General features: G+C 47.8%; 2 protein-coding genes across 2 annotated transcripts in view; both read right to left on the bottom strand.

The window, feature by feature from the left end:
* Rab35 (RAB35, member RAS oncogene family) overlaps positions 1-8332 on the bottom strand; it is a 26961-nt gene extending 18629 nt beyond the window's left edge. The window contains exons 1-3 of the mRNA XM_033762279.1: positions 8322-8332; positions 212-529; positions 42-141 (exon numbers count right to left, since the gene is read on the bottom strand). Of these exons, the coding sequence (XP_033618170.1) occupies positions 42-141; positions 212-529; positions 8322-8332 (429 nt within the window). The remainder of the gene's footprint in view (positions 1-41; positions 142-211; positions 530-8321) is intronic.
* Positions 8333-10598: 2266 nt separating this feature from the next.
* The window catches only part of Gcn1 (GCN1 activator of EIF2AK4), a 67083-nt gene continuing 53572 nt past the window's right edge, over positions 10599-24109 (bottom strand). The window contains exons 45-58 of the mRNA XM_010604179.2: positions 23022-23186; positions 21507-21668; positions 21141-21233; positions 20730-20873; positions 20364-20633; positions 19870-19983; positions 19236-19466; positions 16739-16932; positions 16550-16664; positions 14472-14568; positions 13907-14055; positions 13333-13440; positions 11252-11470; positions 10599-10724 (exon numbers count right to left, since the gene is read on the bottom strand). Coding sequence (XP_010602481.1) covers positions 10599-10724; positions 11252-11470; positions 13333-13440; positions 13907-14055; positions 14472-14568; positions 16550-16664; positions 16739-16932; positions 19236-19466; positions 19870-19983; positions 20364-20633; positions 20730-20873; positions 21141-21233; positions 21507-21668; positions 23022-23186 — 2187 coding nt within the window. The remainder of the gene's footprint in view (positions 10725-11251; positions 11471-13332; positions 13441-13906; positions 14056-14471; positions 14569-16549; positions 16665-16738; positions 16933-19235; positions 19467-19869; positions 19984-20363; positions 20634-20729; positions 20874-21140; positions 21234-21506; positions 21669-23021; positions 23187-24109) is intronic.

Genomic DNA, 24109 nt, shown 5'->3' with positions numbered 1-24109 from the left:
CCCGACTTGCCGCGCCCTCGTCGCTCACGCGCACCGCGCACGCGCCTGAACCAAATCCCGGCGGGCGCGGGCGCGTTTTCCTCGGCTCTCATTTTGCCGCCGCGGTCCTCAGTGCTTGCGGGGTGGAGCCGCTGTCCAGTCCTAAAAGAAAGAAGGCTAAAAGTGCAGAGGAGCCCGTCCGTGGATATCCTGGCTCCTTCATCTTCAAGACCCTCGCACGCGCTGCAGAGAGGAAACGAGAGGCGCGGAGCGGCCGGGGCGGGGTTCCTCTCGTCCCGGGACCCGTGCGGCGAAGGCTCGGGCACTCCGCCCCTTCCCGGCGTAGACGCTGCTTCCGCGCTGCTGAGCGGCCGAGGTGGCTCCCAAGTTAGGGCAAGTCGCCCGCTGGAGCGTGGCTGTTCGGAGCGTGACTTGAGGTCGGCTCTGGGTGGAAATCACACTAGCCTTGCGACCTCTGGATCCCGAGTTGTCTCTTGGGTTAGAGTCATGGCAATTGCAGATTCGAGTCCTATCCAGCTTGCAGCTGAGCCTGGCAAATGGGTGACCCTCTGTGTTAGGCGCACCCCAAACAACGAAACAGCCTCTGCCTCCTCTTCGGTTTCACACCACCGGCGGAGAAAGATTTCAAAATCGTGTGATTAGGGAGGCCTGGGTCGCCCGCATTTAAGCGCTCAGCAACTCAGCTCCAGGTTTTTCCAGTTTTAGAATGAGCTCCCTCTTGCCCTACCCTTTAGAACTGGAAAGTTGTTTTCACTGCCATCCTCACTATAAAGCTGTCGAGATTTTTAAGTTCTTTATTATGTTTCTGATAACCCTGCACCTTTCTAGTCAAGCACCTGTTGGATAATTCTACCTATTTTATCAAACTTCCTTTTCTTTCACTTTATAAAAGCAGTGATCGCCCCGGGATTTAGCTCAGTGGCGCTGCGCCTGCCTCGCAAGCGCAAAATCCTGAGTTCAATTTCTGGTACCAGGAAAAAAAAAAAAAAAGCAATGATTACGGTTTTCCAAAAATAAAAAAATGCACAGAGCAGGCACACTGTTGCACACTTATAATCCTAGCTACAAGGGAAGCGGAGGCAGAAAGATTGCAAGACTAATGCTAGTCTGGACAATTTAAGGAGACCCTCTCTCAAAAAGGTCGGAGAATGTAGCTCAATGGTAAAGCATCCCTGAATTCCATCCCGGACCCGCGTAATTGGGGTAAAGAAGCTTACCGAACAGTTCAAGTAAATTTTTCCTTCCGAACTACTCCTCACGGGTAACCCCTGTTAATGATTTTTTCAGATACTTTAACATGTTTAACAAATATTAGTTGAACCGGGCATGATGGAGCACGCTTGTAATCCCAGCACTCGGGAGGCTGAGGCAGGAGAATCGCTTTGAGTTCGAGACGAGCCTGGGCTACATAGTGAGTTCCATATTAGTCTCAACTACAGTGAGACGCTGTCTCAAAAAAAAAAAAAAAATTAGTTGAATGCATAAACGACCTTCCACGGATTTCCTGTGCCTGTACAAACACATACATATGTATCTTGCTTTTTAGTCTTTAACAGTATCTAACGTATCACCTGGATGGAAGCGCACTCCCGCTGATGGTTGTACTATCATTTAACCAATGTTATAGGTATCCGTGCACTTCCTAATCTTTTGCTATTGACAGTGTTGCAGGCAAGACCCTTTAGCAGCAGATGGAGTAGTTTTTCCAAGAGCAGGTCATCAGTGTGATACCAGATGAGCATGGACTTGGCACCTGAAGGTACTGGCTGAGGAGAGGAGTTGCTCATGTGCTCTTGATTGAAAAGCCCTCCTTGAGAAGGTTGGTGTCTTCCCCTTAATCCCAGCGGTTTTAGGAAATAAGGAAGTGTCGGGGTTGCCATCAGACAAGCATACTGGCCCTGAAGTGCCCATGAGGCAATTGGTCACTGTGTCATCTTCACAACCCTCCATGGGGTCAGAAAGACTTGGCTTTTGATGCCAGCTTTGAAAGCTAGTTTCCACCCCAAAAAGCTTATGGATGTGTTATACTGTCTTGGACCCCGTTTCTGCACAGAATCCTGTGGCTGCCAAGATATACTTGTAAGTAACCTGACCTATCATCTCTACAGTTACTAAGGTTAATCAAGGTCATTTGACACTGACCCCTTCATGTTTCCAGCCATTTCCTACTGCGGACTCTTGCAAACATTCACAAGGCAGCCTCCTGATATTAGGACTGCAGAATACTTTGGAGAAGGAAAGCATAATTGGTCATTATGAAGATGAGATTCCTGCTTTTTCCCAGGATGCATCATCTGAAACACAACAGGCATTAATTCCTTCATTTAGTCAGTAACAGGTGCTTACTATGTATTATGTGCCAGGGACTGTAGAGGACATAAGAATGGACCCTTTTCCCTCCAGATGTTCAGAGTTAAGACATACTGATAAGGAATTAAAAATACATGATCATGAAGTAGATAGAACAGCTGTCAAACTCTCTAGACTTCAGAGCACGAAAGCTATCACTGCTTTTAGAATGATGGGGGAAAGGTTTCATCATAACAATTTCATGATGACAATGGAATATGAGAGAGCCTTGAATGCCAGATGCATTTAGACAGCTGCTGTCACAGCCTATGAGAATCATCAATTTGGCTTGGAGAGGGAATTCCCCATCAGCCAGGATGTGCACCTGGCATCCCAAAATGAATCTCAGCATATTTTTCTACAGAAATATTGTTTTATATTTCACTGTTCAGTAAATATTCAGTATATACGTAATGTGTGTGTGTGTGTGTGTGTGTGTGTGTGTGTGCAAACTTCTGTGACCTGATTGGTATGTACCAAGGATAGTAAGCTTTTTTCTGAGTAGCTAGCTTACAGATGAGCTTTTGCAGTATCACCTGTTTGTACATTAGAAGCGACAGTGGGGAAGCACTGGATTTTTGAGCAGAGGGACAATATCACAATTTTTTTTTTTTTTTGGTACCAGGAATTGGACTCAGGACCTTGTGCTTGTGAGGCAGACACAGTGCCACTGAGCTAAATCCCTGGCCCCACAATATTATCTTTATAAAAGAATATTATTTTAACAATGCAGCACATGCACGCAGGATGGACTTCACCTGCAGAGCTTTAAAGGTTACTGGTGAAGCTCAGGTGTAAAGTAACAACAGGAAGAGGCACATGCAAAAGACAGTGCTAACAATAGGACCTAGTGAAGCAGCTTTTTTAAAAAAAAAGTCAAAAATTTACCTGGCAACTGGCTTCTTCACTGATTCAGTAAAATGAATTAGTAAGCCTAGTAGATGGCTTACTAGGTGACAGGCAGTGTGCGGAGCACTAAAAACAAAATGAGCAAAACAGCCCGTCCTTTGATAATCATGCATCCCTTCAACAAGTGTCAGAAGGCCTGCTGTATGTCTGGCACTGATCCAGAAGCTGGGGATGTAGTGGTAAGCAAAAGTCCCTACACTCAGGGAGTTGCTATTCTGATAGAGAGCGTGGACGATAGACACACGAAGAGAGAAAAGTAACGCACGGTAAGGAGGATGGGGACTATGCAGAGGTGCACAGGGACAGACGGGCCAAGAAGGGGCAGGCCTCGAAAGAAGGCTTGGTGCAGACAACTGGGGCTGGGAACTTCATATTTTTCAGCAAAGCAGAGAGGATGAACAAGTCAGTGGTGACAACTGAATATTTTTGGAGAAGATGGGCTAAAAAAGCACTTCAGAGAGATTTCTATTTGGCAGGTAGACCAGGGAAGTAAGGTATCACCGGTGGGAGGCAGAGAGGGCAAAGAAGAAGGGGGCCTCAGGCTGGGGCCATGGAGAGAGAGGCGCCAGTGTCTTCAAGGGAAGTAGCGGCAGGATGACGGCCAGTGCAGGGGAAGCCTGGAGGCTTCTGAGATACCCAGATGTTAGACGTCATGAATTCTAAAGTTGCTGAGTGCTAGGAACGCTGCTACGATCATCCAAGAAGGTAGTGGTGCCAGCGAGTTCAGAGAAAGCAGGTAAATAGGATGACAGGGACCTTAAATGCCAGATGGAGGCACTTTTCAATATGCTAGCCCAAGAGGGAAGAAATATAGGAAATAGCATCTGACTGCTGCCATTGATGGAAGTGGAAATTTGTCCCTTATCCCTTATCCGTGAGCCTCATGCCATTTCCAGTGACTTGGCAGTGGGCCTTGCCCTGACCTTACATGGCTTCTAGAAACCAAATGAACATGAATTCTGTGACTGTAGCAACTATGTTTTTAATTCATCTAGCCCACAGAAGGTGCTTGTGTCTTGAATTGTAGTGAAACTACATGTAGATTTTTTTTTTTCTTCTCCCAGTATCGGGGAATTAACCCAGGGCCTACACACTGAACTACATTCCCAGCTCCTTTTTTCCTTGCTTAATCACTAAGTTGCCTGGACTGGGCTCCATCTTGCTACCCTCCTGCCTCAGCCTTCCAAAGTGCTAGAATTATAGGCATGCTCCACCACTATGCCTGACCAGAATATTAGAATTGAGAAGAATGTCAGAAATTACCTAGTTGAGCTGGTTGCAGTGGCACATGCCTGTAATCCCAGCTACTAGAAGAACTGAGGCAAGAGGATCAAAAGTTTGAGGACAACCTGGACAGCTTTGCAAGACTTGGGTCAAAGTGAAAAGGGCTGAGGAACCCTCAGTGGTGGAGCACTTGTCTAGCACATGCATAGCCCTGGGTTCAATCCTCAGCACTGTGACAAAATAAAATGATCCAGTTGAACCCTCATTTGCTTTCTGTGGAAGTATGGGCCAAATTTAGGGTCTTGTTTAACTCAGGGTCAGCTTTCCCCTCTCCTGACTGCCAAGCCATTCGGGATTTTTTGCCTTCACCTTTTGCATTACTGGTCTCAGGGAACTCAAGTCTTCCCAAGACCCTCTCCAAGCATCTGGACAGTGAGAATATTTTCAAAATGGTATTTCTTTTTTATTCATTCACTTATAAGTCTAGTGTTTTCCGGAGCTTATGGGGCACATATCTTAATTGGTTGTATGCAGTAGCAGATCAGTGAGAATGCAGACCTTAGACATACAAAAATATCAGGTAATGCCTCTCTTAACATGGTTTTTATTTTGAAAAAGTTATTTTCTGTTATGGGTATTTATGCTTACAGGTACTGGATTTTTTTTTTTGGTACCAGGGATCAAACTTGGGTTCTTGTGCTTGCAAGGCAGGTGGTGGAACCACTGAACTAAATCCCCAGCCCTGGATTGATTCTTTTTAGTGAAGACTTCGTGGTTTCTAAAATGGCAAAGATCAGCTGGGCGTGGTGGCACCTGTAATCCCAGCACTCAGGAGGCTGAGGCAGGAGGATCACTGTGAGTTTGAGATCAGCCTGGGCTCCATAGTGAGTTCCAGGTCAGTCTCAACTACATAGTGAGACCCTGTCTCAAAAATAAAATAAATAAATAAATAAATAAACAAAATGGCAAAGATCAATAGGTAAAAATACACATAAGCAAGAGCTTTGGGGGTTTCCGTCATCTCTCAAAGTATAAAGGCATCCTGAGGCCAGGGTGTTGGAGAAAAGCCTGGCCAGATCCTGCCACACCTTGGCTTCCCACCTCAATTTGTGTAGGCATGGAAGTGGTGAGAAGGATCAGCACAGCTTTCTCTGGTGGGAGTGAGAGGCACAGCTGAGGGATTCCACGCACTCACCATCTCTGTGACTAGGCTGCCATCTCAACAAAGAAGCCATGCAGAATAGCACCAGAACGGGCCTGGAGTTTTCCTTCTTGGCACACCCGGGCAGGTCTCACCCAGAGTCCCACTGCAGCAATACTCCCTGGGCTAGTTTTTCCAATTTCCTAAGCTTACCTCCACCCGGCAGGTAGCAGGGGCCCTCCCAACAGAACCAAGGGGAGCTCAGAACCATCCAAGCAGGCAGGCTTCACCTCTTCTGTAGTGGGAAACTATGTCATTGTGAAGCCACCTGCCAAGAGCCAGACTACTTTCTTTAAATCGTCTTTCCCAAATTTTTATGGAATGGCCCCAGGGCTTGGTGACCAGAGACCCAAGAAATGCAGTTCAGCTGCCAACTGGCTGCATGCCCTTCTTCCAGCTGTACCTCACCTTTACCCTTCCTAAAGGAAGGAGCACCAGTGTGGGAAGTGCCAGGGACGGCTAAGTGCCTCTGCCTGTGCACAGTAGAGACCTATGCGCCCGACACCTCTCATTCCGCAGTTTGGATAGTCAGTCATTAGTTTTTCCAAAGAAATCGGATTTTAATTGAGTTTTGAACTATTCAGAGCCTCTAAAATCGTGGTTTTCAAGATGATTCTAAAATGGGAGAGAAGGCCAGGCATGGTGGCACATGCCTGTAGTCCCAGCCTTCAGGAGGCTGAGACAGGACTGCCATGAGTTCAAGGCCAGCCTGAACTACATAGCTAGACTCTGTCACAAAAGAAATGGGAGATAAGCCAGGTGTGGTGGTGCAGACATATACTCCCAGATCCCCAGGAGACTGAAGCAGGAGGACCAGAAGTTTGAGCCCACCTTGGGCAATTTAGCAAGATGGGGTGTCAGAATAATTAAAGGGGCCAGGGAGCTGGGCTAGGAATGCAGCTCAGCTCAAAGGCCCTAGGTTTGATCTCAGTATTGAATAAAATGGGTAGTATGATGTGGTTCAGGAAATCATTTTTTAAAAATCAATTATACATCTGGGTCCAGCAACAAATTCCCAGATGTGAGCCTGTACTGTGACATTTTATATGGTAATAGATCCCTTTCCCGTGACATCCCTCATTTCACTCACACCATGTCTTTATCAAGAACCTCCTGTGGGCCTGGCCTCAATCCAGACAACAGCCCTGGGAGATGACTGTACAGAGGAAAGGTGCTAAGCGGCCAAGGACAATGCCTCCATGACAGAGCTTAGTATTAAGCAGTAAAGTTGAGGTTCGTATCTTAACTTTAAAGTTCCCGTGGCTCCACTATACCAGAACTTTAAAGTAATATGCTACCTATATTTCCTCCAAAGTATTTTAAAACCTAGACTTTTAAGTTAGACTGGATATTTTTTCCTTATTGTAATAACTTGAAGCAACTTTAAGATACACACAGAACCATACTTAAAAGAAAAAATATTGCCAATTGCCTTATCTAAAAATCTATCAGCAAAAGGGAGGGCAGGGACAAGGGGAAAAAATGAGAACCAAGACCTGTCATGTAAAGTACAAGATCCCAATGATGAATGTAACTGTACTGTGTACCTAGAACATACCAATACGAGAAAAAAAAAAATGTCATCAGCAAAACTGTTTTCAAAACCCTGCATTCAAAATTGTGCCAGTTTTGTCCTCCCTTCTCCAAGTCTTCTGGCACTGCAGTGTGGAGAGAACTTAGCTCCAGGTCTGGGTCCTCGGTGGTCTGAATCATCACCCCCATTTTAAAGTCAGCTTGACCACTCAGGAATCCAGAGGCTCTGAGTTAGTTGAAGGATTAGGGATGTTCAGTTTAGTCAGTCTCCTGAGTAGCAAAGGGCACACCATTTTGTCACTGGCTTTCAAACACATGGAAAGGAAAGATGAGATAGAGCCCCCCTGGTAGATCAGTGAGTCTAATTTCTCTAAGACTTTCCCAGCCAGAGCCCTGGAAACAGGGTGAGGTGTACTGCTCCATGCAGCCCGCAGAGCAGCTGGGTAAGGCCTGATTGTGGGTGGAGCCCCTGGCCAGTCATTTGCAGCAGCTTATCCTTTTACCCAGGGTGCCCTGTGTCTTTGTTTCCTGTGAGTTCCAAGACAGAATAGATATAGAGGCCTTTGAATTGCTCTAAAGAATGGAAAATGCTGAAGCCTGACCCTCCAGCACAGGAGAGCCGAAAGGCTAAGCATTCCCACCGGAGACAGAATGCCATTCACTGACTGTATGATCCTGGGTGAGTGTCCTCTGCCTCAACTCCCTCAAGAAAATAGTAACAGGAAAACCTACTTCATAGGATGCTTCAGAGAAATAAGTCAAATGTTATCTAATTGCCACCAATGCCTAAAGGATAACTGAGAATAGATTTTTAGAGCTTGCACTCCAAATTCCTCATTTAACCGATGAGGAAACTGTCCCAGGATTAGATGACTTGTCCAAGGCTAAAAAACTCCTCCAACCACTGGGACAAATAGCTTCTGCTTCTTTGCTGCCAAGCTCCACTTCCCCTGGGGTTGGCCTGGGCTGTGGCTTCTAGGACTGTGATTCCAGCCTCAGGTCCTTTTGCCTGCTCTGTCATTGTGTGACAACCCTTTGCTGCTTGCTTCCCGAGAGCCGTGCTCCTTCCAAACTCAAGAGAATGCAATTCACACGCTCTGGGTACCTTTGAGTCATCTCCGTCTGTGAATCAACCTCCAGCCTCTATTCTGAACAGAGAGATCTCATCCTCCTCCTTCTTCTGAAACTGGAAGCTGGTGTTTTTCCTTTGGATTTTGTTTAATGAGTGTCTTCCCTCATTAAGCATGTCAAGTTGTCCTCCCGGTTGCAAACTGGGGAATGGAGGTAAGCATCTAACCTAAGACCCTGAAGGGAAACACTGAAAACTACCTCCTGCGTTCGGTGGAGTCTTCCCAGTCATGTCTCCTCACAACAGAAAATTCCTGCATCTCCCCACCATCTGGGAGGTGAGCACATATACAGATAGCTTTCTGGACTGGTGCCCTAGGTAACTGGGAGGGTGCTGATGACCACCTGAATCCTACAGCAGGAAAGTTAACACGGCTACGAAAAACAAACCATTGGCTACTTAGCTGTGGGGACCAACTCTACTGAATTCTGGAGGTCCCTCGCAGCCCTGGGATTCTACAATTACCCTGAGCCAGCTGAGTGAGACCAGGTCTGCTGCAAGACAATAGGAAGTCCTGTGACATTAAAGCCTGGGTACAGAAAGCAAAGATTTCATCAGAAGCACCTCAGAGGTCACCCTGTTCTAATCACCAGAAGTGTTGTCACATTCTTATTTTTATTTTTTTGGTACCGAGGATCAAACTCGGGTTCTTACGCTTGCGAGGGAGGTGGCGGAACTGAGCTAAATCCCTGGCCCAACACAATCTTATTTTTAAAGGGCCAGGGATTTAGCTCAGTGGTTCCGCCGCCTGCCTCACAAGTACAAGGTTCTGAGTTTGATCCCCGGTACCAAAACAAAAAAACTTATTTTTACTTCTGCTGCATTAATAATAAGCAAAAGCTTGCTTTTTTTTAGTGTAACATTTTACATCTTTGTGCTACAACTTTTTCTCTTCCTTTTACAGCTCTGGCCAGAAATTTTGATGGAGGTTTGTGTGTTTCATACTGTGACCTACAAAACAGCCCAGAAAAACTTGCGTCACTATGGCCCAGTGGGGTGTGCTCCACCAGAGGACGTGTGTGTCACGGGCCTTCTAAGAATCAGGAGGAAGGAAGTCATTCATAAAGGAGGCAGATGCTGAACTGCAACTTCAGTTTTCTCTTGCAGTTCTTGGACTATAGGAATGTTACTCCGCAGAGGGAACAAGTTTTTCTACAACTTGACCACTGAAAGCTCCCTACCTTTTCAAGTTGAGAAAGAACTGGGAAGAGGCTAACGCAATCCCTACCTTCTCCCCACTCCTGGTGGGGGGAACCCCAGGTTTGGCTGTGTACTGACCTCAGGTCAGATAAGTCTGTAGGGACAGATAAGAGTTCCAAAAACGGGAGGGGACGTCCAGAAATCAGTGTGCTGCTGATACTTACAAAAACAGCCGAAAGCTGGGCGTGGTGACACACGCCTATAATCCCAGCACTCGGGAGGCTGAGGCAGGAGGATTGCTGTGAGTTCGAGACCAGCCTGGGCTACATAGTGAGTTCCAGGTCAGTCTCAACTTCTTAGTGAGACCCTGTCTCAAAAAACAAAAAAACAAAACAAAAAACAAACAAACAAAAAAACAGCAGTGATACTCCGGTTTCTCTTCAGATTGTGTAAATCTTTCCCCTTTTAGAAAAACAGTTGCAGACCTTTCCTTATTCCTGATACAGGAAGCTTCATGCTTAATGGATGTTTAAAGATTATAAAAACTGCTTCTAATGAGATTAAATCAAAGCCTTTATTAAACATTCCTCCTTTAAACGACCTGTACGTAAACCTATACCCTTCCAGACCTAGGAATTGCCAGAGCTGTGTGGGTATCACTTTTCCCTGATAGGGGTCAGAAAGCCAAGCCAAGACACCACACCAGGCAGAGCTCTGCAGTTCTGTGCCCTGCTCAGGATCTAGGCAAATGTTGGCAGTGCCAGCTCTTGAACCAGAGCTCAAGCACAGGAGAGGAGGAACTTGAAATTCAAGACACAGACCTTGTCCTGGACCTGACTGTGACAAGCTGGATGGCCAGCCCTGGGCCACAAATCATGAAGGCTGATGAATGTGCTTTTCCTTCTCTTCTCCAAAGAAAAGGGTGGAAGATGGAGGAGGCAATCTTCAGTTGTGTGTGGGTTTGATTTAAGGCTTTGGCTGTGGTTGGTTGATATATTAAAATACTTTCAGAAACACCATCTCCTCAGCTCCCCATTGGAACAAACATATTTTCAAAAATGAAAACAGTGAACAAAGATGTGGAGCTACACGCAGCAAGAGGGCTCAGGCTGATCACGTCAGAATGGTGTCGTCCACCTGCTCCGTGGAGTCGGCCTGGCTGGCCAGCTTCTTCAGGGACCTTCTGTTGCATTCATTCAGGGCCTCCAAGCTGGCCACATCTAGGATCTTGGAGAGGGACTGTGGGGAGGGAAGGGTGTGAGGAGACATAGAAAACAATATTTCAGACTTCCTAGTCAAATCAAGACAAAGACGGATGCTAACCTGGAAACTAGCCAGAGGTGGAATTTGGCAAAACAAAGAGAATCAGCTGGGTTCACAGACAGTCCGAAAAAGTGCTCATTTTGCTTTCCCTGAGCTGAGGCAAGGAGAGGTTAAAGTTTTCAGTGATTGTAAAGGCTACTGAGGGCAGGAGCTGAAGGAATGGGGCTGAGGTCAGCAGGGCAGTCCCGCTGGGAACTATGGCACCTGTGTGGCTACTGCGGGAGATTTTATATGAAGAAAGGTCTGTTTCCAAAAGGAGTCTAACAACCACAGTATATGTGTTTCCAGCACTACTCCAGTCATCCCAGCCTCAACCTGCTCCTACAAGCTAATACACACATGGTTACAGAGAAGAGAACGGGCCTAATCACTGTCACACAGAAGAACATCAAGACAGATGCCTAGAGAATGCCCTGGGCAGCTCTCCAGACCCAGGCTCCCACCTGAAACAGCTCCTCCCCCTGCCTCATCTTAAGCAGGTTGACAATCGCCTGGTCGCTGTAGGCCCTGACAACAGTGTTCTTATCCTTGGTGTTATCCAGAAGTGCCTTCAGGAGCGGCTTAATGGCCTGGGGGTCCAGGGGAGGCAGTGGGTCCTTATTTGCCCACCAGATCATCTTCTCAGCCACCAGCCTGATATCACTGGATGGGTTCTGCAGACACTGTGAAGAGGAACAGATAGGCACATGTAGTCTTTTTCTGAAGAAGCCCAAATTCCCAGCGTTACACTCCCCTTTCATCATGGGCAGACTCCATTACTCACTTCCAATACTGCCCCTTTCTCCCTTGTGATGGTGAAGGGTGATATGGCCCATCTACCACCTCCATCTCCTCTCTCTCCCATTCCTGCCTCAAACAGGGTTTTTACTTCCTCCGTCAAGCTATGCCACTTCCTTCCCAGGGCTCTGCTCTGTCTGGTTCCACTGCCTGGGATGTGCTTGCCCCCAGGTTCCCAACTAATTGGTTCCTTCTCATCCTCCAAAGAATAAATAAAGACCAAGAATAAAGACCCTATATAAATTAGGGTCCAAACTGTGGACTCCAGGGGTTATATCAGCCTTGTTTGTCTCTACTCCTTCAGGGTCTATCTAGCACAGTGGTGGCAAACATATGACACTCATGCCATAGCAGGCTATTTATATACTGAGCGCTCTAAAAGGTTCGCCATCATTGGTCTAGCCCACGTGGGTGTACAGTGGGTACTCAGTAAATGCTGTATTAGTAAGTGAATGTAGGCTGGCGAACACACACACACACACACACAGTTGAATCAGGGCCCCTGGAAACTCAATAAGGGACTGGGTGTCTGCAGTGAGGTGGCCCCCTTTGGTATCTCATTATACAGAGCAAGAACCATGCACAGCAGTACTGCTATTGCCTGGAGCTGGTTCCACAGGCAGTCTAGTCTCCGGCATGGTCCCATTTCATTACAATGCAAAATTTGCTTCTGATTTCTTTTCTTTTTTCTTTTTTGGTTTTTTTGAGACAGGGTCTTGCTACATAGTTGAGACTGACCTGGAACTCACTATGTAGCCCAGGCTGGTCTCGAACTCACAGCGATCCTCCTGCTTCAGCCTCCCAAGTGCTGGGATCACAGACACTCACCACCACGCCTGGCTTGCTTCTGATTTCTATGCACATTAATGTTTAAGCAGTGAGCTGTATCACACAGGCTGTGGGAGTCCTGATGTCAGAGTCCCTGGCTTGTCTTATTAGGAACTGACACAGTGAACACACTAAAAAGTACCATCAATGCTAGGTAGAGGAGGCAAGAAGAGAAGACTTACTAAGATTTGAGAGCTGGGTATGAGGCACACATGTTTAATCCCACCACTCTGGTTGGCTGAGGGGGATTCCAAGTTCAAATCTCGCCTGAGCAATTTAGCCACTTAGTAAGACCCTATCTCAAAATAAAAAATAAAAAAGGCCCAGGCATGGTGGCACACACCTGTAATCCTAGCACTTAGGAGGCTGAGGTAGGAAGACCGCCACAAGTTCAAGAGCACCCTGGGCTAGGTCAGCTTGTGAGACCCTGTCTCAAAAAACTTTAAATCTGAGAAAGGGCTGGGGATGTGCCTCAGTGTGAAGGCCTAGTTTCAATCCCCAGTACTGATGAAAAAAAATATTCGAACCTGGTCTGACCCTAATTTTACAGTATCTGCATACCTAAAAACAATGCCTATGACAGTGGTTCTTAACTTGTTTGTTTCTTTGTTTTTGGTACCAGGGATCAAACTCGGGATCTTGCATTTGCAAGGTAGGTGTCAACCACTGAGCTAAATCCCTAGTGGTTCTTAACTTGGTCCTGCATCACAAGTCTGAGATTCTGACCAGAAGTCAAATACTCTGCCCAACAAAACACACAGGAACACTTGGCCCTCCATTTCTAAGCTTCCAGAGATCTCCTTGAGACCATTCACAAAGCAATGAACCCCACTAGTCAAGGGTACATACATTTCCAGTGTTCTCTAGGCATGGGGGCCACTACATAAACCAGCCTCAGTGAGTTCCTGCCCCCGCTTACCTTAATGAATAGGCTGGAGAGTTTGGCTGGCAGCTGTCCCACTCCAGTCTCGATGTGGTACTTCATCAGGAAGCCCATGCCCCGGACCCCACTCACTGCAATGGGGATCTTGGAGAAAGGAAAGAGCGAGACAGCACAGAGGCATCCTGGTCCCTCCTGGGAGCTGCAGAGCCAAGGAAGATCCACTCCCCAGGAACATTCAGGACCCTTCTCCACCCCCTCATCCTTTAGTACTTCACACCACAGTCTCTTCAACCCAGCTCTCGGCTGGGTTTCCCTCACAACTGGGCAAAGTCATTGATTTCTAAGCACAGGGACCAGAGAACTTCTCACCAGGAAGAGACAGCTGCATGTTCCAACCTAAAGCCTTCATTGTTTAAATGATGAAATTGGAATCCAAAGGAATCAAGTACTGGTCCCAGGTCACAGCAAGTTACCAGCAAAGGTAAAACTAGCATCTAGGCCTCTGAGCACCCTCCTGGGGATGGGCCTTATGTGATCTGTCAGCAAGGCGATGGCTGTGGAATGTTGGCTAGGGGAGGGGAGGACAAGCCCAGCTGTGTGAGAGCCTTACCCTGTCTGCCACGGCACTGCTGAGGATCATGTCCTGAACTTCACTGCTGTATCGGCCTGCACAGAGTCTGCAGGGAGCCACACTCACAGCCACAGAAAGTGCCAGGCTCCGGCCGTGCCGAACCATCCAATCAATGCCGGATACGTCCGCTGGCAGAATAACAGACAGGGTTAACCTGTACTTCACAGCATACCTTTACCCATGCCATAAGAGCTGTCATCCCCCACCAAGACCAGGCTGCGGACGTGGGTCACAACGATGACCCACAGCCGTACTCTACACAACTTCCCTGCTTTTCATAGTAGAAGTCCCCCAATGTGATGATGAGGTCTCACAAACCACTCCCAAATTGTGACCATGTTCTCAGAGCAGAGACACTCAAGGGCACAGAAACACTGGAAACTCCATTATGTTTCAGCAGCTGAATTCCCAAAGAAAGGGTAGTCAAGGTGCTATAAGATCCTCCGAAGAGAAAGGGAAAACAGGTGCCCCAGGCCTCTCCGCCAGAACTGAAGGGCCCAGGTCCCTGAAGGGAACGTCCCCAACCCCCATACAAAAGACTTACCCAGCAAGTACTGTTGCAGGACAGTGCTAAGCTCCTCTTCCGTCAAAAAGGCACACAGCTCCCCCAGGCACCCAGCGGAGGATATCCGAGTGTTGTCCTGACAGAGCAGAAAGGGAAGTGACAGGGTGCAGGCAACACCACCAGCCACCTACAGTGAGGGCAAGAGGCAATGGGGAGCCCAGGAGGGAGAGCAGAGAAGACAGCAGAACGCATTAGCCCAGCCCTCACTTCAGGCACTTGTGTTCCCAGTACCAGATTGGGACTGCCACTCACTGCAACTGCCACTTGGTGGGGAGTTAAAAATTACATACCCAGCACTTAATTATAGAAAACTCCAGTGTGTGTGCATATGGTAATCATCATCACAATAGCAATAATAACTGTGTTTACATAGCACCTTTTCTCGCAGGAAATCTGAATGCTTTACATTTATATCTCAGTTACTATCAACAGCCCTGTCAGACAGAAGGGACACAGCTGGGAAAGACCATGGGACAGAGAAGGAAGACACCTGCCCACGGCCACCTGGGGAGCCAGCTAGACACAACCACTCTGAGCTCCCCTAACTCTGTGTGCCATTTTATGTCCAGAATGACTCCTTGCTGTCTCTACTGTGGCAGTGCCCTAAATAATCTGAGTTTGTCCTAGAAGTCAAACTGAACCCCATAGTCAACCCAAGGAAGAGGGGGAAAGGTAAGTATTTTCTGTCAAAATCAAGGGCCAGGTATATAAACCACTCCTTGCTGTTTGTTCTCCTCGGAATACTGAGAGGGGAGATTTTAAGTTATGTGCTCCATCAGTAATAAGTACCAACAGACAGGGGGCTTTCCAAACTAACCAACTAGAAACCTGTGGGAAAGCTAATGCCAGGCTGGCATGTTGAAATGCGAACAGTTTGGACCTCTGAGCCTCAAGTGGAAGCCAGGTGCCAAGCAAGGGTAAAAAGCTGCCTCTGACACCCACGCTCTCAAATGTGACCTCATTTAAGTTCTGCTGTGGTAAAATGCAAATTTTTAAAAATAGTAACTTTTGCTTGCACTATGAAAGCCCTGGTAGACTATGACCAAAAAAGGGTAGATACTCTCATCTGTACCCACGGGACTCCAGGGGCTGTAGGCAGAGAACAGTGGCTCAGGATCAGAACCAGATTCACAGAGCGTGATAAACACAGCAGCATCAATGGTCCCGGCTGTATGCACACAATGAAGTGTATAACCACACAAACCCAAAGGTCCCGTCTTCTAAGATTAGCACTACACATGTAAATCAGGCCAGCACAACACAGGGCCATCTGCGAGAGGGAAAAGAGAAAATCCTAATCGTAGATTCATCTCCCCCACCTCCCACAGACCTGCTCCCTGATGGGAAGCTTGGAAAGCTAACAGGTACTGAACAATGCTTCTGGACTGCAAGGGCTAACAGAATTGGGCACAACCAGGAATCACAGGCCCAGCTTTTGGTTTGACTCTACAACTTAATAGACTGTGGCCTGAGATAAAACTCACTCTCCAAAATGGTGCTAGGACCTCCCACTTGGAAATACACTAAAGATGGTTTATCCAGATGCTAAATTTCTTGAGGTCTGTGACCATGAAGGCTTATTCACCTGTGGGTGTAGCCCTTCAGCTCTGCAAATGCTTCCTGAACCAATCAATAAAACTCTCTTTTTTTTAAGGAGGAGGAAATGAGGGACAGCAGGAAAGTGACTAAAAGTCACAGGACAAACTGGTGAAAGATCTGGGACTTTACAAACCTTACCTTGCCTTATCTATAAAACAGAATCACTGGCTGGTAGCAAGGCTTGATGGTATAGCACACACTAAGCAGTATGAGGCTCTGAGTTTGGTCCCCAGCACCAAAACAAAAAATCAAAACTAGAATCATCAAGACCAACACCTGCCTGACTCCCTCAAACCTAGGCAAATGCTCAGTGAACTGCAGAGTGATACAAGTGCCACGATGATCACTCTTGCCCAGCTGCCAGTTGTACCAAGTTCTTCTAACACATACAGAGAAGCTGACTAGGGGGATGGGAAACCTGTGGAAGCCCCGCAGCTTGGGCCCCTCCACAGCCATACCTCATCATGCCCCAGCATGCTCAGCAGGAGTGAGACGATGTTTTTCCGAATGATGGCATCCACTTTGGCACCTGCTCCCTGAATCACAAACCTCAGCGCCTGCAGCATGGTGTCCCTATGGAACCAATACTGACTTAGCCTCTGGCTCTCCCCGACCACCTTCCTGCCTGGACAAGAGCAGCACCTCACCTGACACCGGGGTCCTCCATCACCCGGATTCCATTGAGCAGCTCTGTGAAGAGAGGATCCACCTTGACGTGGATGGAAATGAGCTTTCCCAGCGCGTCAGCAGCCTTTAAGCGCACACCTCGGTTGGAATCCTGCAGGGCTTTGGTGAAAGTAGTCTGCAGCTGGGGCAGGAAGGGCTTCAGGGCAATCCCAACCTGAAGGAGAAACCCACATATGAAAATTACCATTGTGGAAGACCCCAACACCATGCTGTGCTGCAGACATGAAAGCAAACCACCATAAACCACCTTCCACACAGGTTAGGAACAAACAGCCCAGAAGAGAGCAAAGCCAAGTGCAGATAGGTTCTGCTCAGCCTCCTCATTGTTTTCAGAATCCTTCCTTGGACTGAGAGGAAGAGGAAAAGAATAGAGTCACAGCGGCAGCCAATGTCAGAGAGAGCTGTTACAGTGGTCCTGGCCACAAAGAGGTGTAGCTCAATGGAGCATAACATACAAGGACAAGCAACTCAAAGCCTCCTGTGACTCATGAGTGGTACAGACAGGCAGCACTTGGCGATGCTGAAGCACAGTTCACACAGGTTAGGGAAATGGACTCGCTGTGTTACAGCAGGGACCATCCACTGAGCATGCAGTCCCCAGAACAGATGACTTTGGAGGGTCCTCCCTACATGCCTGCCTCATTACAAATCCAGCTTCATCCCTGGCCATATACAGAAAAACAGGCATACTTTTAATAAAGTAACAGATGAAATGAGGGATAACAATTTACTTCTTATTAAACTCAGTGGCTGTCTGGAGGGCCCAATCTCAATGGTAGACTGGAAATACTGGACTTGGGTGAATATGCAGGTTGCCCGATGGCATGCCACAGAGGAAGCTAGTAAATCTGAGGAAAAATTTTCAGCCCCTGGGTGACATCTGACTCGAGTGAGGTAAAAGCCCCACAAAGAAAGTGGCTCCATAATAAAGCCTCCACTTGTGTCTAGAGTTAACACCAAAAAAAAAGAAGAGCATAGAATGCAGGTGAAGGCGACACCCCCCACACCCTGGCCACATACTGCAGGAACCCAGGGCCTTTGAACAGAACTACATCTTCAGCCCTTTTATTTGTCCGAGTCTTGCAAGTCACTACGTTGCCCAGGCAGGGATCAAACTTTGGATCCTCCTGTCTCAGCCTGAGAGTGCTAGAATTATAGGCATGTGCCACCACACCTGGCTTTTTTGCTGTTATTGTTTTGGTTTTTTGAGACAGGGTCTCACTATGAGTTGACACTGACCTGGAACTCATTATGTAGCCCAGGCTGGTCTCCATCTCACAGCGATCCTCCTGCCTCAACCTTCCTAGTGCTGTGATTACAAGTGTGCACCACCATGCCTGGCTTCACACCTGGTTTTTTCTTTCACTCTGTCTGTCTGTCTGTCTGTCTGTCTGTCTGTCTGTCTGTCTATCTATCTATCTATCTATCTATCTATCTATCCTATCTACCTACCTACCTATTCTTGGAGACAGAATCTCACTATGTAGCCCATGCTGACCTCAAACTCACAGCAATCCTCCTGCCTCAGCCTCTAGAGTACTGGGATTACTGGCAGGCACCACCATGCCCGACTTTATTTTTTCTTTTAAAGAGTCAATTTTCCAGCCAGGGATTTAGCTCAATGGCCCTGTGCCAGCCTCACAAGCACAAGGTTCTGAGTTTGATCCCCGGTGCTGAAGGGAAAAAAGTCAATTTTCCACAAAATGAGGCTGATACTTACAATCCCATATGGCAGTTAAGAAGTTCAAAATATCCACTTCAAAACGAAGAAGCTACAGATATTAGGTATGGATTTGCTTCCAATCTCATGTAAGAAATTTTATTTTTAAATAATGTTATCTTAAGTCTAAAGAGTTTAATTACTGCTCTGTAAAATATCAGAAATGGCTCCCATATTGGATCACTGCTTCTTATACTTTGAGGGAAAAACAATAATTTCAGTTCTCTCTAACTTCATTCTCTCATCAGATTCTTTGCATCTCCTTTTATGTGACCAAAAGAAAGATCTAAAGCAACTTTAAACAACTATTTCTTTGTATTTCTGCGTCTCTGAGTTTTTTCCTTTGAAGCAGTGGTTCTTCAAAATAATCACATTTACTGGGTACTGAGTGCGCAGTGTGTCGGGCACTGTGCCTGGTGGCATTTCACCTCATCCCCACACATAACAGTCCCTTGGGAGGCAGGCAGCAGTATCTCACAGGTGAGAAGTAGGCTCAGAGAGAGGTGACATGGCTTTGCCAAGGTCCTTCTGGATACAGAGCTAAGAAAAGGAGGACTCCGCACTGAACCTTGGGTAGTGTTTGCCCTAGAGCGTGAGGGTTCAACTCCCTCTGCTATTCCCGTCTCCATAATAAAACCTCACCCTGCCCCCACAGGTTACCTCCTGCCAGTCTCCTGCAAATAGATCTGCTCTCTGGGATCCAAAGAGACCAAAAGAAGGAACTCACTGGTGCTCACCTTGGCCAGCAAGAGGCTCAGTGTCTCCAGCAGAGCTGCCTTCACATTCCAGCTGAACCGGTCCCCCAGGATGCGAATTAGAGGACCAGTGATGCTAACCACAGAGGGCCTCAGGGCCTCAGCCGAGGTCAGACGTATCACCAGGCCTAAGGCCTTAGCTGCTTCCTCCTTCTGCTCAGGGCTGCCAGTGAGGACTCCTTCCCGTAACACTGGAAGGATGGAGGTCACTCCCTAAAAAGGAACTGAGACTGAGAATACGGGCTCCAAGGCTCTGGGCCCATGAGTCTCCCAAGCAAGGTGCTCCACACAACCATGCGAAAAAGTGATGGAATGAATTTAGGTCAGGGTCCCTAACAGGTCCATACATACAGAGGTAACAAACACAGCTACTACCCCAGTGACCTACATGCTCTGCTGAAGTGACTTCCACAGCTTAAACCAGGGCCAACGTACTCCCTATCCCCAGCTATCTGCCACGACAGAAGCACGTTGTTTGTGATGGTGCTAAAGAAAATGCATCATGAAGTCAGACCCATCTGTCACTGTCCCAGCTGCCCCACTGTGGACCTGGGCTGGCAGGGAAGGGTCAAGAAGGCTATGTGCTCTAGCACCCTGGCCACTAAGCCCTGCTCACCTTCTTTGGGAGGCAGAAGCCGGGCACATGCTCGCCTTTGCTCTCATTGCCAATGAACCGGATTTCTTTGTGCAGTTCCTCAATCAGCGCCAACTGGTTGCCAGCATCCAGTTTCTGTGAGAATCCAAGAGAAAGCAGTGATGATGTCCAGCTCTTCCTCTCAAGACTGCCTCAAAACAGTACAGCAAGGGGAAAGGTGTGGGTGGCAGCGCGAACAAGACTGGCCATGGTAGGATTAACCATGAAGCTGAATGACAGGAACACAGAGGGTTCCTATCACAATCTATTCTTACAAATGGTTGGAATTTTCAGCAGGGCATGGTTCTACATGCCTATAGTCTCAGCATGTGGAAGGCTCAGACAGGAGGATCACTTGAGCCCAGGAGTTGAGACCAGACTGGGCAACACAGCAACATCCCACCTTAAAGAAAAAGCTACAAATGTATGGGATCTCTCCGATCAAAAGCTGGTTATGGAGTTAGTGGTCCCCTCACCTTGGTGATGGCATTTAGGGCATCCCAGCTCTCTTCCAGTACCACAGGGCTGGAGTCATTGAAGAGGCGGATCAGGCCTGAGACCAGGCTCCGCAGGTGGCTGGTGTAGTCGGCCTTCGAGCGGGAGCAGTAGATGTTGAGGATGATGGCAGCAGCCTGCCTCATACCCACATCAGGGCTTCGAGTGGCTTCCAACAGATCCTCAATAATGATCCGGTGCCCAGTGTCATCCTCTACTGAGAGGATCACAGCCTGACAATTGGCCATCTCCTAAAACCACAGGGGACATGTGTGCTGAGCACCGGCCCTCAGAGACAGGACAGGGTGACTGTTAGAAAGTGACAGGAGTGAGCGGGACCACCTTACCAGCTGCTCATCTGGAGTCCCAAGCTTCTCCTTCAAGGCTAACATGACTGCAGGGAGGATCACACTAAGATGACGGGTCAGAGCGTCACCTGCCACGGACGAAAGGAAAGCCAGCACCCGAGTATTGACAGGTGGTGTCGTCAGCTGGAAGAGCAATGAACAAGAACAACTTGAAGAATACCGCACCCGCTCAGAGGCAAGCCCAGCAGTGGGCTCTGGCAACAGGAGGGCAAGCAAGGGAGCTCGTGTCCCTGCTCAGAGCCAAGGGCCTACTCAGGGTACCTTGAAGGACAAGGGAGGAGTGTCCCACCTCCTATACCCATCTCTGTTTAGAGCTGGTCTTCTCCACAGGCTTGGGTATAACAACGTGGCTCTGCAGCCAGAGCGTATTTGCCATGTGTTGGGATTTACCTTGGGCACGAGGTAGGGCAGCACCACACGACTCTTAATGGCCATAACCTGCTTCAGACCATCCAAGGCAAATTCTGATACGTCCTCATCATCCTGCAGAGGGACATTGGGGACAACCCCGAGAAGCTGGTTCCTGCCACAGCTCTGCTGTCTCACCACACCACCTTCTCCACCTGCCTTTTTGCCTCTCACTGCGCCTACGTATACTTACGTACAAGGAGAAGCCCAAGCCAAATCTGCTCTGGCTGCACCCACTTCCCCTAAAGGGCCCACATGCCGACTGCCTTGGCAGAGTCATTCCCCTGCATTCTGCTGCTACAGAAACAGTAAAAGCTATGCTGGTAGGTGTACGGCAGATCCACTCACCAGCTGCTTCAGTAAAAATGGGAGGATGTCCTCCAGAGCCTGGTGGCCGATAGTGGAGTGCAGCTGCTCAAAGGTCTTGGCTGCGGCCTCTCGGACTTCCTCCAAGGGGTCACACAAAGCCTTCCTTGCTGTGGGCACGAGGGATTCCGAGAAATACAGTACCTGCAACAGTGCAACCAAGGGTGTACCAACATGGAAAAGGCCCAGAGGGAGCAAGAGCAAACAAGGGGTCACGGGCCAGGGACTACAGCCCAGCCAAGCTGCAACTACCTGACGACTTCTCAGTTAAACCCAACTCTTCGTTGTGCAAATACTGAAGACACAAAACAGAAGATCCACAATAAACTCCCTGTAAATCCCTCGAAGACTTAATGACGAAGTTTTCCACTGTCCTGGTGAGTTCCCTGGACACTCCCCATCTTCTATAGGAATTCCAGATTCCTTCTACAGCAGAGCCTGCGGCATCTGGCCCATTCTCTTACAAAAGTCCCAGTCCTTCAAGCTTCAAGCCAAACAACTCCCCAATACGAAGTCTAACAGCTCAGTGGTGGTTCTGTTCCCTGGATAACCAATTCCACCACAGCAAAGCTCACTGAGCTCTACTGACTGACTGCTGTGCCAGCATCACTGCTGGACCACAGGACTTTTTGGCGTGATGACTCAGCCTCTGGAGGACTCAGTAACTACCCAATTACTCAAAGTCTTCTGGTGCCAGAATTTCTTTTGATGCTTTGCCCAAATGGCATTAGATGTGAATGCATGAATCAGTAAATGAATCAAAGAAAGGCCTACACTGGTACACAAAGGAGGAGATGGATCTAGTAAACCAAACTCCAGTGCTCACACTAAGAAACTGGCTACCTGCTTCCACTTTTAACTGGCCATCTACTTACTCACTTCCATACTATCTAACTCGAAAGCATCCTCAGACTACTCACTAGAAGTGTTTCAAGGATCAATGATCTGAGAAAGTAAGGTCAATACTCAGAAATAAAGTACTCCAAATCCTTGAATCTTGCTACTATGGAAACAGAATTACTGCTAGAGACAATACATTTCCACCCACTGGGTATTTAAACACTTTCCAACTCTTACCCTAAGAATGAGTGCACGCACACCCCTCCTGCTCCCTGCCACCCTCTACCACTCATACTTGAGCACACCCCCTCTCCCACTAAGCAGGCACCACACATTTTAACCTAATTACCAGAGTGACACAGAAGAGACTGATCTGGAGCAACCTAAGCAGTAATGAGAAAGTCATTTCCAGTTTCCAAAGGCTACTTCAGGAGGCCTCCAAATTGCTTAGCTCTTAGCCTGCAAATCTGACAGGAAAGCTGCGAAGGGAACAAGTCCACTTGCGGCTCAGCCAATAACCTGTTGCCAACAGTACCCTCCAGAGTGAGGCTCATGTGCTGAAGTGTCCCTCGGGACTCCTGTGACATTCCCCTGACCGCTCCTCTGAGTCAGACACCTTCAGGTACACCACTTCCGGGACCCTATGAAGAAACTCACAGCATCTCGGCTGGTGGACTTCATGATCTCACTCAGCCCAATGCACACGCCTTGTCTCTCGTCACTCTTCTGAGACCTGAGGCCTTCTTCAAGGATGGGGATGATCTCAGGGAGGATTTTCTCCCCTAGTTTCCGGACAAGGTCTCCCAAGGTCCTTGCTGCAATCTGTCAACAGAGATCAAGTCAGAACATCAACTCCTGGTAACCCCAAGGTACCCATAGTACCAAAATGAGGATCCTGGAACCTCCTGGGCTTTATCTCAGTCACTCATTCAAATTACCCAAATGGATCTCAGTCAGTGTGCTCAAAACACACCACAAGATGGGCATAGTGGTACACACCTGTAGTCTCAGCACTCAGGAGGCTGAGGCAGGAGGATCACCGTGAGTTTGAGGCCAGTCTGGGCTACACAGTGAGTTTGAGGCCCAAAAGGGCCGGGGATTTATCTCAATGGCGCCAACGACTGCCTCGCAAGTTAAAGGTCTGAGTTCAATCCCCAGTACGAGAACAACAACAAAACAAAAACACAAACACAAAAACCAAACCAAATAAAAAAAAACACCACAGAAGGAAAGTACTTCTGTTTCTCACTCATCTACACAGCTTCAAGCAAGAGCTGGCACCTTACATATAAACATGAAATACATGATAGGCTGCATAGTCAAAGCCAATTTCCCTGGCTCATCCAAAACTTAGCTCTGTGCTCTTGCTCAGGGAAAGCTGAATCTGGAACAAATTCTGTAAGAAAGGGAAAACCTATCTTCTAGAAGACTTTTTTTTTTTTTGCTACTGGGGATCAAACTCGGGACCTTTGCTTGTGAGACAGGTGAAGCGCTGCTGAGCTAAATCCCGGGCCCAACCCATCTCCTCTCCGGGGCCTCATGCAAACTGTTCCTTAGCACCAAATACCCAGTTTGCCTGCCAAGGCTAGGGGCTGAAAGTGGACCAAAGGGTACCAGCAGAAATGATCATCAGCCTAGATCGGGCACCTCCTCCAACTACTGAATGCCATCTGTCCCCACGTGGTACAACAGCCTTCTCTCACACCATACTTGCTTCTCTGAATTTTTTTTTTTTTTTTTTTTTT

This window comes from Fukomys damarensis, unplaced genomic scaffold (genome assembly GCF_012274545.1).
Source record: "Fukomys damarensis isolate Sample0158 unplaced genomic scaffold, DMR_v1.0_HiC HiC_scaffold_12, whole genome shotgun sequence".
NCBI lineage: Eukaryota > Metazoa > Chordata > Mammalia > Rodentia > Bathyergidae > Fukomys > Fukomys damarensis.
The sequence above is the reverse complement of the archived record's forward strand: the minus strand, read 5'-3'. Positions and strand labels throughout refer to the sequence as shown.